The sequence below is a fragment of the Dama dama genome, chromosome 13, assembly GCF_033118175.1.
Source record: "Dama dama isolate Ldn47 chromosome 13, ASM3311817v1, whole genome shotgun sequence".
In the NCBI taxonomy this organism is placed as follows: domain Eukaryota; kingdom Metazoa; phylum Chordata; class Mammalia; order Artiodactyla; family Cervidae; genus Dama; species Dama dama.
Genome location: NC_083693.1, coordinates 49,310,092 through 49,323,277, shown reverse-complemented (window position 1 = coordinate 49,323,277; position 13,186 = coordinate 49,310,092). Strand labels below are relative to the sequence as shown.

Genomic DNA, 13,186 nt, shown 5'->3' with positions numbered 1-13,186 from the left:
ATTGCTACCATCATAGACTCTTCCCCAACTAGACATGTTGAAAGGCAGAGACTCCCACATTACAGTAGATGCATAAGAGGCAAACTAAAGTACTAAAGTCAAGTATAGTGATAGGAAAATGGTATATTAAATACATGTTTATTTGAATCTCAAACAAAGTAGGACTCATAAAATCATTTGGTTGACTTCCTTAAAATAAAATTATACAGTCCAACAGGTTCAGTAGGTTTTAAAATGCAATCTTTGGGGGATATATACAAACAATTTTAAACCACTTCTAGATCATTGTTATTTGATAAACTATTTCAAAAAGGCAAAGAGGAAAAATTAGATGGTATAAAACATCCCAATAAGCTAGCTAAAAACTTTTCAACTAAAAGTTAAGCTTTTTTTACACCATATTAAACAGAATGAATTTACACTGCTAATGTTCACCGATAAATATCATTACCATATTCTGACCAATTCATTTTTGGAATAATTCAATTTGACCTAAAAACTTAAAAAGATGAAGTAGATGACTAGCTTTGAAGCAGATGACTCTCCTATGCTGTGGCAATCACCCATATATTTAGTTTTCTAAGAAGAATGACTCTCATCTCAAATTATCGAGACAGAAACAAGTGAAAGATAAACTTTATAATCTTTCCTTATCATTTTCAACTGTCATATAACTTGGTTTTAAACAAGTTTCGTAAATAAGTATTGCAGTTATCAGATGAAAGTCTTACTATAAAAAAGCAAAACTCAAATATCCCAAAACAAAATTTTTAAGTTAAATGAAAATAAAACATCTACATACCCTCAAGAGCCTGTAAGTAACTATTCCAAAACCCCAAAGTCTGTACATCAGACAATGTGTGTACTGTAAAAAGATCACTAAGTATTTTTGCAGAAAGATTCTCAGGTTTATGACAGAAAATGTGAAAAAATGCTTCTGGATAAGTCTGAATCTTCTCCAAAACACCAAGAGTTTTCAGACCCTGTTTAAAACTTAAAGAGAAGAAAAATAATGAACCAACATTCATACATATATATGTTTGGAACACATATTTCTAGCTCATTTATGATTACATAATTAGATGTGAGAAAAAAAAATACGGACATACTACATGATAATTTCAAATCAATAACAAGCCAATGCATTAATATAAAATGAATATATTACATGCTGACAGTATTTATAGAACAGGTTTAAAATTGAGCTAATAATTTTCCATTAAGAGAAAAAAGACATCTAAAATTTTATACTTCAAAGCTAGTTAAAAATGAAAGATTGCAAAGAAACTAAATTTTAGCCATACAAAAATTCAACTTATGTATTGCTAAAAAGAAATTAACAAAGAGAAAACAAACAAAATATTTTTAATACACATGATAAAACACTAATTTCTCCAGATGTACTAAAAATACAAATCAGTTTTCTAGAAGAACAATCCAAATACACAAAATATAAATGCAATATTAAGAAAATACAAGTAACAAATGAATTTTTAAAAATGTACATTCTCACTAATAAGCAAAGAATGAAGATACCATTTTTGCCTATCAGAATGACGAAACCTTTACTGTGTCTCTGATTTCCCTAGCCACCTCCTTAGGTACCTTGCTACATGGATTCATCTTCCATTCTATAAGCTCTTCCTCAACAGCACAGCTCTTTCTCAAGTGCTTATCTTTCCCATTTTTGAATGAAGGAAAAAAAATTAATCCTATTTTCCTTTGAGACGACCTATGTGAAAGACTCATCTACTTTCACTGCCTCCCCGTCTTAATTTCATATTCACTTTCCCTCCACTCCTTTCTACATCTCAGAGTAACTGCCCTAAGTTCATGAATGATGTATGGCACCAGTCTCCTGGTTTCCCCTTATTTCTCTGGGCAGACCTTCTGAGTCTCTTACAAAGCTTCTTCTATCTTTGCTTTCCCTTAAATGTTACTGTTTGTTCCTTGTGGTTCTGTAACAAGGTAAATTTCTCTTTCCTCTTACCATATCCCAATTATTTTGTTTAAGCAGGTTTATGTGCATTACTATAAAATCTATTATTTCCAGGGCAGAATATATATCCAACAGACTGCTGGGTACCATATATTCCAAGTACCCAAACTTATTAAATCCAAAAGAAAGCTAATTACCCAACTACCAAAATCAGAACCATAAATGACAATTAATGCCTCCATTACTATTAGTATAGATAAATCTGAAAGTCATTCTTAACTCTTCCTTATTCCACTCCTAACTATCAAGTCCTGTGAATGTCCTTTCGTGAAATGCTTTTTGTCTGTTCATTTCTCCATACATGAGTTCCACCTTACTGCAAACTGCAGAGGAACTGTTTCTACCAAGTGTTTAAGTCTCTAAGTTGATTTTTCCATGTGAACACCAAAAAAGATATCCACATCCTACTCCCCAGAACCTGTGAATGTGATCTTATGTTAAGGATCCTGAGATCATTTTACCTAGATTATCTGGGCTTATCCTAAGTCCCATGATAATTGTCAAACACAGAGGGAAAAGGCCATGTAACACAGATTCAGAGCTTAGAGCTATGCAACCACAAACCACCAGAAGTTAAAAGAAGCAGACTGAATTCTCTTCCAAAATTCCCAGAAAGAGTGAAGCCCTGTGTCAATATGAGGACTAGGACTTCGAGCCTCCAAAACTATGGGAGAATAAATTTCTGTTGTTTAAAGCCATCAGTTTGTGATAATTTTTTACAATAGCCACAGGAAACTAATAATATACACAATGTCGATGAAGTAAAAACTCCTTAACATGACTTTTTAAAGTTCTCCACAATACGATCCTTGCCTGCCGTTCTTGCTTTTAACTTTAACCTTACACTTAACCTTTGAAGCAAATTTCAGCCCAACATTTAAAATTTTACTTTTAATTAAAATTAAATAATTGAAGCTTATACAAAAGCCAGGAAATAACAGAAAACCATGAACCGTCACTTGAATTGAAAAGATATTGACATTTTGTGTTTGTTTGCTCAGATTATTAAGAAAAATACTCTATTCACTCAACTACATCTGTCCATTCACAACCTTCCCTTATCTCCTTCTACAAAGAAAACTACTTGAAACTGCTATTTAACCATTTTGAATTTTTACTATAGCCTAAATTTCATTTTAGTTTCAATATATATGTATCCCTAAAAAATAACTAGCATTGCTTTGTTTTAAACTTTCCATAAATGGCACCACAATGTATATTTTTCAGAAATTTGCTTGAGAGTAATTTTTTCCTAATTGTTATAAAATTATAGTGATTACTACATTAGGAAACTAGTTCTAGCACATTTGGGAAACTGTACTGAATTTCAAAAGTCTTTTTTATTGTGTCCTGCAAATTTTTGTGGTCATTTTTTAATTCCAGTCTAGCTTCTATTTAGAAAATTATACTAGTTCTTACTTTTTAAGTGGTTACCTCAAATTTTTAATTGGCATCTTTGAAATCGAAAGCAAATCAAGTATTTACCTGCTTGCTGAACAACACAAAGACCCTGGAACATCTGCAACTCCAGTGGCTCTCTCTGTTACTTAAACATTTTATTTCACCTGGTATCATAAATCCCCAAATGAACATTAACTTTTTGTACAGTTAATATTTACTCTAATATCAACCAATTTCTTTCTTTACCATTCCTTGTCACCTGCACATCTCCCTCTTAGAATCCTTTACCTCTTGTATACAGTAACCTTGCTACACTCTTTATAGAAGTTCTAAGATTTTAGTTGGAGGTCGGGAAGAACCCCTGGAGAAGGAAATGGCAACCCACTCCAGGATTTTTGCCTGGAGAATCCCATGGACGGAGGAGCCTGGTAGGCTACAGTCCACGGGGTCGCCAAGAGTCAGACACGACTGAGCGACTTCACTTTCACTTTGTAGCTCTACTAGGTCTTCCAGCATACTGTAGAAATGAAGGAGGTAATTATACATATCTCGGGCTTGTCATGGCCTTAAGAGGAATGCCTGTCACACTATTACGGATAATGTTCACTGAATGTTTACCAGATAATCTGTATAAGGATACTTCAAATTGTCAGTTTTAAATTACGTACAAATGTATCAACTGCTTTTTTTGCATCTATAATTATATGATGATTGTTTTTTCTACTTTAATCTATTAGTGGAATGCACTAAAGCAACATTCATTTTTTGATACTCGACCTGCCTTGCTTCCTTTTATAAACCCTCCTCAGAATTGTTAGTTAATTTTGAGGCTATGTTGCTAGGTACAAATAGACTCAAGACTGCTGAATTCAAGAGAATTTGTTCTTTTTAACACTATTAGGGTCATTTAAGGACAAGGCTTTATGAAAAAATAATTAGAATTTTTCTTTCTTTTGCTTTGAAGCCATCTATTTAGAATGCAATTTAGGATCCTCTGTCTTTTAATACAAGAGTCTGACTTATTTGCATGTATTATAATCTCCTATATATTTAGATTATTCTTCTGTCTTATGATTTCTTTGAACATTGTTTTCCCTTGCTTATTTTTATCCCTCTTTTTCTGCTCACTTCTATGATTAAATATGTTTTATTGCTACCCCCACCCCCATCAAACTGGTCTGGAAGTCACATACTCTTCCTATTATTTTAGAATTTTCCCTTTAAAGATACATAGTTGGTTTAACAATCTAAAGGCAATTAATGCTTCTCCACTACTATCTCAAGAATACAAGTTCCTTAAAACAATACAATAAATCTTCTCTTCTTACAGATCAACTTTTTACTAGTATTTCATTTTAACCATTTCTTACCAAAATTTAGTTTTTGTTGTTTTTTTTTCCTTTTTAATGGCTAATGCTTGTCTTTATTCAAGTTTTTTCTTTTTTTTTTTGGCTTCCTGCTGTTGTTTGTATGTTACTTTTTCTTTCTGGGTTCTACTTCTTTCTTCCTTAAGTATGTATTTTATTAATCTCTTTAGGAAAGAAAGAAACATGTCTCCAAATGTCTTTATTTCCTTCTTTCTCTTGAACAATAATGTAACTAGCTCTGTGAAGTTATTATCTTGGGTTATCTGTTTTCAGTGTTGATTTCACTGAAAAAAAGGTTTCCAGTATAACTGACACTCCTTTTTATAATGTTTTTTTGCTCAGAAAACTTTGCCAGCTTTTGCTCAGTTTCATCACAAAGTACACTGCACTTCAGCATATTAAGCCCTGTGAACTGTGGAACTTCTTAAGCAGCATTTTCTATAATATTGCCCTGCCTCCATGTTTCAATTCTCTTCTATCCTTAATGAGAAAATCCTATTTTTAATTCCAGACCAGTTTTGTCTTAAATGGCCTAATATTTAACAGTCAGCAACTTTTCACTTGTACGATCATTTTTATTTTCTTTCCTTTTCCTTGTGGGTTACTTGAATATTTTTTTGCACTCCATTTTTATCTATAGCATTTTGACTGTATCTATTTTTATAGATTTTTTAAAATGTAATAATTTACTGATGCCAGTAAGTAAAGAAACATTACTTCCCTTCATGTCCCTTTGCTTTTTGCTGTTTATAATTTCCTAAATATTTATTTTATATACATTGTGAACCACATTAGAAAATGTTATAATTTTTACCTCAACCATCAAACATAATTTAGCAAACATAAGAGAAGAAACCATGCTTTCATTCTTTTCATTCTTCTTTCTTCCTTTCTGATGTTCCAAGATCTAATCTTTAATAATTTTCTGTTAAAAAAAAATTCCCATAGACATTCTCTTAGGGTAGATTGTTGGTGACAAATACTTCTAATTTTCCTTCAGATCAAAGTGTCTATAGATTCCTTCTCTCTGCTGTGTCCTTGCAGAGATCTTTAGCTGGTTTGCTTTCATCTCTGTACCTTTCAAAAATCTTCTTAAGTTTGTTTTATAAATAGAGTTCAGGGTTTTTAACCGTTGTTTTTCAGTCACTAAATCATATCCGATTCTTAGAAACACTATGGATTGCAGCACGCCAGGCTTCCCTGTCCTTCACTATCTCCCCGAGTTTGATTAAACTACTGTCCACTGAGTCAGTGATGCTAACCAAACATCTCATCCTGTGTCACCCCCTTCTCCTCCTGCCCTCAATCTTTTAAATGTACTTATGAGAAAGAACAGAAGAGTGTCTATTTCACATTATCTAGAACTAGATGTCTATGATCATTTTTCAACTTAGAAACACTATCTGATTCATTTCACATTTAATGTTTTGGGTCTGTTTTTCTTTTAGATAACTGTAAAAACACTTTTTTTGATCTCATTCAGTTTGTCCTGTTATTTAAATCCTTGATATGCTATTTCCAATACTTGTTTTGAATGGTTATGTGTTTTGTCTTTTATTGGCAATTCTTACTCTTTAGCGATGTGACTTTAGCAATTCCATTAGGCTTGGGCTGTAGCAATTTGCCTAAACATTATTATGTATTTGCTTTTGTCTGGCACTCTGTAAGTACTATGAATCTTAAGACCAATTACTTTGTTAATGTCTCTGCATCAGATTGGGGTCCATCCAGGATGCCAGACCCAAGTTTGGGGCAAACTGAGGGTTCTGATTTCTTATGACATCTAGGGTACTATAGTTTTTTATTTCCTTGTTATTTCTGACATCTACAGGACACTTTTCTTATGAGCTTGGATATATTTAAAATATTTTCTTTTGCAATATGATTTATCTTTTACATAAAAAGAAGGATCAGTGTTCAGTTTTTTCTTTTGCCCTCTTTTATCTAGATCTGCCAAATTCCTATTTATAAATTAGGTTTTAATTTAAACACCACTTATATAGATAGTAAAGCTCTTCCTGACATCTAGACTACTCATCCCTATAAAAATAAACAAAAGACTCAAACAGCTATGAATTCTGATTTAGCAATGAGGAAAAAAATCCATCAGTAGGTACATGAACTACTTGTTAGTAAAAGAATACTTTGTACTTCTATGTCATTAAGAGATATCTTTCAAATAGTTTTAAAATAACTATCAAAATGTATATTTGGATTATTGTATTAATTATAATTATGAATAATATTTCTAACTAAGAAAATTTTGAGATGTAAGAGCCATAGTCAGAAGACACTTGGATGCATTTTAAAGAGTTGTGTAACAGTCATGTAACAGTGTTATTTTGAATTACAGTATTAAAAATATATTAGAAAAAATATCCTGTGTAATTGTTTAAGCTTATGTCATAGTTGAATTTGGAAGAGTGCTGATGTTCTAAAGGGCTCTATAAAAAGTATGAGGACTATAAATGGTCAAGTAAAAAATGAACAGGAGAAACGGTGGATGATATGTTACTATTTACTTAATGAAAGAAATGAGGATACATACACATATTCATATATTTATCTGCTATCATTAAAAAACAATAATGGAAGCCTAAACAATAAAAGCCACTAAGATAATTACTTCATATGAGGATGGGAGATAGATGTGATTAGGATGAAAGTTAAACTTATCTGAATATATTTTGAATATAATATAATCTGAATATAAGAGCTGAGATCTTTCAATATACTTTCATTATAGATTTGACTTTACATAATTTTAAAATAAAATTTTAATAAAAATCAGTAAAAAGAAAAAATAAAATGAAAATGCACACAGTTAGAAGTATAACAACAAAGAGAATAAATATGTCAAATGACTTTAAACACAGTAATTTGAATTCAAAGTCTTAGACCAAAATGAAAAACAATCCTAACCTGATTTTAGTAATATATGTTTCTAATGATGATGTCGGTATTATTATTCTGTGACGACTATTATTTATGAAATGTGGAATAAGTCAAGCAGTTATTTCATACTCTAATTCACCAGTGTCTTTGAGAACTAAGATTATCAACACGGACAAAGAAAAAGTTAAAAATCTTGCAGTGGTGAATCTGAAGTATTAGTAAAAACTCATGATATATTTTATATTAAAAAATCAAAATAAAAACAAAAAGCCCTTATATTTCTTCTCTCAGCCCACTGAAAAGGCCTAGAAACAATGACCAACCTGACAAAAATAAGCATCCCTAAGCATTCAGACTGTGAATTTGAAATACCATTTCCCATTCAAAGAAACAAAGATCGTTAGGCCAGATGTACATAAGGAGCCTGAAACACCTTGTTTCAGTGAAACTGAAACTTCCCACATAGCAGGAAGACCGTTAAAGGTCAACATCAAAAGACCTCAACAGGACAACACAACTAGGTTTATACTGGTTAAAGATGAGACATATGAAATTTGCTAAGAACAGCAACAATTCTTAAAACATTAAATATACAGATTAATGATACTGAAATTTAAAAAACTCCTTGAAAACAAAACCAGAATCAATAACAAAGGAAGGTTAGATAAATGAGACTGGCCACAGGTTGGTTGATAACTGTTAGATTTGAATGGTGATTACATGGTGTACCACTCTGTCTACGTTCATATATATTTTAGATTTCCCACTATTAAATAACAGAGTATGAGGACATAAAATAATTTTGATTTAGAAAAATTGTAATTGAGATATAATTACTTATCCTACCTAAGCAGGATACACTAAAGCAATCCTGCACAGAATGGTAAGAGCAGTATTCATCCTTAAGAGGTTAGTTTTAAAGCATTATTTAAAAATAGCACTTAAATTTTATCAAATAAATCTCACACTATAAGACAATTAACCACTTTAAACATATAATTTGAGGGAATTGTTCGCACATGAACAACTTACCTCTCAAAAGGTGCTTGGACTCTTTTAATTACATGATAAACAAGGATGTCTTTTGCCAACATATATTTATCACTTATTGATGTTATAAGTCTTAGACAGCCAATAAGCTCTAGGTACTTATAATAGTCATTTACTATAGAGTTTAAGTCAGCCACGGTTGCTGCAGTATTTACCTGTAATGAAGAATAAAATACACCCAGTGTACTCTTTTACTTGTGAAAGAAATTTACATATTTCATATTTCACATTACTTCATACTCACACTTCATACTTGAGTACACCTGAGCGAAGTGAAAGTACACCAATAATTATTTTTCTTGAATAAATGTCTGATAATCCACTTTAATACTGTATATATCTGCCTCAAGAAAGCTAATCTATAATTTCACATTAAAAAATATATATTTATTTTTAATTGATTGATGACTGGTTTATAGTATTGGTTTGACTTCTGTCATGCATCAACATGAATTAACCATGGGTGTATATATGTCCCCTCCCTCTTGAATCTTCATCCCACCTCCGGCCCATTCCCACCCCTCTAGGTTATTACAGAGCCCCAGTTTGAGTTCCCTGGTCGAAATTCCACTTTAATATAGGAAGTTATTTACATAAAAGGTAGTAATTGACATAGAACAGTTACATAGACTAGAGAGGCAAAAAAGATGATCTGCAGAGATTTCATGAATGAGAAAGTATAGTTTGAATATACTTTTATATATTTCAAATATTTCATTTGAATACAGATGAACAGACTCAAAAGAGTATTTGTGGCAATAGTATAAACAAAGAAATACTTGACCATTTATGAGACAGGCACTTTCATATAGTTTGCTCTTGAACAAAGTTACAGAGGGAGAAAGAAAGATATAGAAGGCAGTCAATCCCATTTGAATGGAAAATCTCCTTAGCATTTCTTTTTCCCAAAAAACTTCTCCCAGGTATTCCGTCATTTATTTCAGATCTCTACTGTGATCTCAGAAGCTTTTCCCGACTACCCTTTTCAAACTATCTTCATGCTCTAATGGGCTTCCCTTGTGGCTCAGCTGGTAAAGAATCCTCCTGCAATGTGGAAGACCTGGGCTCAATGCCTGGGTTGGGAAGATCCCCTGGAGAAGAGAAAGGCTACCCATTCTAGTATTCTGGCCTGGAGAATTCCATAGACTGTAGTAAAGTCCATAGCGTCCCAAAGAGTCAGACATGACTGAGCAACTTTCACTTTCACACTCTCAGTTCAGTTCAGTCGCTGTCGTGTCTGACTCTTTGTGACCCCATGAACCATAGCACACCAGGCCTCCCTGTCCATCATCAACTCCCAGAGTCTACCCAAACCCATATCCATTGTGTCGGTGATGCCATCCAACCATCTCATCCTCTGTCATCCCCTTCTCCTCCTGCCCTCAATCTTTTTCAGCATCAGGGTCTTTTCAAATGAGTCAGTTCTCCACATCAGGTGGCCAAAGTATTGGAGTTTCAGCTTCAACATCAGTCCCTCCAATGAACACCCATCCTTTAGGGTTGGACTGGCTGGATCTCCTTGCTGTCCAAGGGACTCTCAGGAGTCTTCCCCAACACCACAGTTCAAAAGCATCAATTCTTTGGCGTTCAGCTTTCTTTATAGTCCAACTCTCACATTCATACATGACCACTGGAAAAACCATCACCTTGACTAGACAGACCTTTGTTGGCAAAGTAATGTCTCTGCTTCATAATATGCTGTCTAGGTTGGTCATAACTGTCCTTCCAAGGAGCAAGCGTCTTTTAATTTCATGGCTGCAATTACCATCTGCAGTGATTTTGGAGCCCAGAAAAATAAAGTCAGCCACTGTTTCCCCATCTATTTGCCATGAAGTGATGGGACTGGATGCCATGATCTTAGTTTTCTGAATGTTGAGCTTTAAGCCAACTTCTTCACTCTCTTCTTTCGTTTTCATCAAAAGGCTCTTTAGTTCTTCTTCACTTTCTGCCATAAGGGTGGTGTCATGTGCATTTCACACTCTAGTAGTTGGGTATGTGTTATCTCATCCTCCCAACCCACTACCCTGAGTTTTAGCTGGGCATATGGCAAAACTTTCCTTACAGCTAGATGTGGCCTTATGTGACTAAGAGCTGTCCAATAGAACGTGAGTGAAAATGTGTTACATTTCCCTGAACTCTTTCACTTTCTCCCTTAAGAGCATATTTCAGCTATGAAGACAATATCCTAAATGATTATACAATTAGAGTTGTTCAGGCGCTAAGTCATGTCGGACTCTTTGTGACTCCATGGACTGCAGCACGCCAGACTTCCCTGTCCTTCACCATCTCCCGAAGCTTGGTCAAATCATGTCTATTGGGTTGGTGATGCCATCCAGCCATGTCATCCTCTGTCGTCCCCTTCTCCTCCTGCCTTCATTCTTTCCCAGCATCGGGGTCTTTTCTAATGAGTCAGCTCTTTGCATAAGGTGGTCAAAGTACTGGAGCTTCAGCATCAGTCCTTCCAATGAATATTCAGGGTTGATCCCCTTTAGGATTGACTGGTTTGATCTTGGTGTAGTCGAAGGGACTCAAAGAGTCTTCTCCAACACCACAGTTCAAAAGCAACAATTCTTCAGCACTCAGCCTTCTTTATGGTGCAAGTCTCACATCTGTACATGACTATTGGAAAATCCATGGCTTTGATTAGATGGACCTTTGTTGGCAAAGTAATGTCCCTGCTTTTTAATATGCTGTCTAGGTTGGTCATAGCTTTTTATCCAAGGAGCAAACATCTTTTGATTTCATGGCTGCAATCACCATCTCCAGTGATTTTGGATCCCAAGAAAAATAAAGTCTGTCACTGTATCCATTGTTTCCCCATCTATTTGCCATGAAATGATGGGACAGGATGCCATCAGTTTTGTCTTTTCAATGCTGAGTTTTAAGCCAGCTTTTTCACTCTCCTCTTTCACCTTCAAGAGGCTCTTTAGTTCTTCTTCACTTTCTGCCACAAGGGTGGTGTCATCTGCATATCTGAGGTTATTGATATTTCCCCTGGCAATCTTGATTCCAGCTTGTGCATCATCCAGCCCAGCATTTCGCATGATGTACTCTGCACATAAGTTAAATAAGCAGAGTGACAATATACAGCCTTGACATACTCCTTTCCCAATTTGGAACCAGTCTGTTGTTCCATGTCTGGTGCTAACTGTTGCTTCTTGACCTGCATATAGATATCTCAGGAGCCAAGTAAGGTGGTCTGGTATTCCCATTGCTTTAAGAATTTTCCAGTTTGTTATGCTCCAAATAGTTAAAAGCTTTAGTGTAGTCAATGAATTAGAAATAGATATTTTTCTGGAATTCTCTTACTTTTACGATGATCCAAGAGATGTTGGCAATTGGATCTCTCATTCCTCTGCCTTTGCTAAATCCAGCTTGAACATCTGGAAGTTCTTGGTTCATGAACTGTTGAAGCCTAGCTTGGGAATTTTGAGCATTACTTTGCTAGCATGTGAAATGAGTGCAACTGTTCAGAGTTTGAACATTCTTTGTCATTGCCTTTCTCTGGGATTGTAATGAAAACTGACCTTTCCCAGTCCTGTGGCCACTGTTGAGTTTTCCATATTTGCTGGCATATAGAATGCAGCACTTTCGCAGCATCATCTTTTAGAATTTGAAATAGCTCAAGTGGAATTCCATCACCTCCACTAGCTTTATTCATAGTGATCCTTCCTAAGGTCCACTTGACTTTGCACTCCAGGATGTCTGGCTCTAGGTGAGTGACCACACCATCATGGTTATCTGGGTCATTAAGATCTTTTTTGTATAGTTCTTCTATGTACTCTTGTCATCTCTTCTATGTTTTGTTAGGTCTATTCCATTTCTGTCCTTCACTGTGCCCAATACAATGAGAGGAAGGAATTCAATTCTCTGGGTGACCTGGTGTATCACAATTGTACCTTTAAAACAGGAGCCATTTCTGTACAGGCCAGAGAGCACTTTATGCTTTGTGGGCCATATAGTGCCTGTCCCAAACTATTCAACCCCACCACTGTAGTGTAAAATCAGTCACAGACACACAATAAATGGGTGTGGGTATGTGCCTATAAAACTTAAAAAAGGCAGCAGCCAACACTTGGCCTACAGTTATAACTTACCAACCCCTACAGAAAATCTAGATTTTAGAAAAAAATTAAATATATGCCTTTTTTAAAATTTTTGTCTTTTGGGTCTCTTTGTTACAAAAGCCTAGCCTAATCTTATTATACCCCAAGCATTATCTTGGAAGAGATATCCTTCTTATTCTGTTCTATGTTATGATACATTTTACTACATGACAGTACATTACATATTTGATTATCTGTCTTTCTTCTCATAGGTAAATTCTAAGGCAGGAGTTTTGTTCGGTTCACTACTTTATCCTCAGTGTTAAAACAAGTATGGGATACACAGCATTTGTTGACTGAAATCAATGAAGAAACACTGGCAAAGAACCAGATTAAATAAAGCCACGAGGAGAACTAGAAGTCTTAAG

At 34.5% G+C, this 13,186-nt stretch overlaps 1 protein-coding gene across 2 annotated transcripts in view; it reads right to left on the bottom strand.

The window, feature by feature from the left end:
- G2E3 (G2/M-phase specific E3 ubiquitin protein ligase) overlaps positions 1-13,186 on the bottom strand; it is a 63,575-nt gene that overhangs the window by 2,546 nt on the left and 47,843 nt on the right. For both annotated transcript variants that reach the window (XM_061159054.1, XM_061159055.1), the window contains 2 exons: positions 8,695-8,867; positions 803-993 (listed from right to left, as the gene is read on the bottom strand). In XM_061159054.1, the coding sequence (XP_061015037.1) occupies positions 803-993; positions 8,695-8,867 (364 nt within the window). The remainder of the gene's footprint in view (positions 1-802; positions 994-8,694; positions 8,868-13,186) is intronic.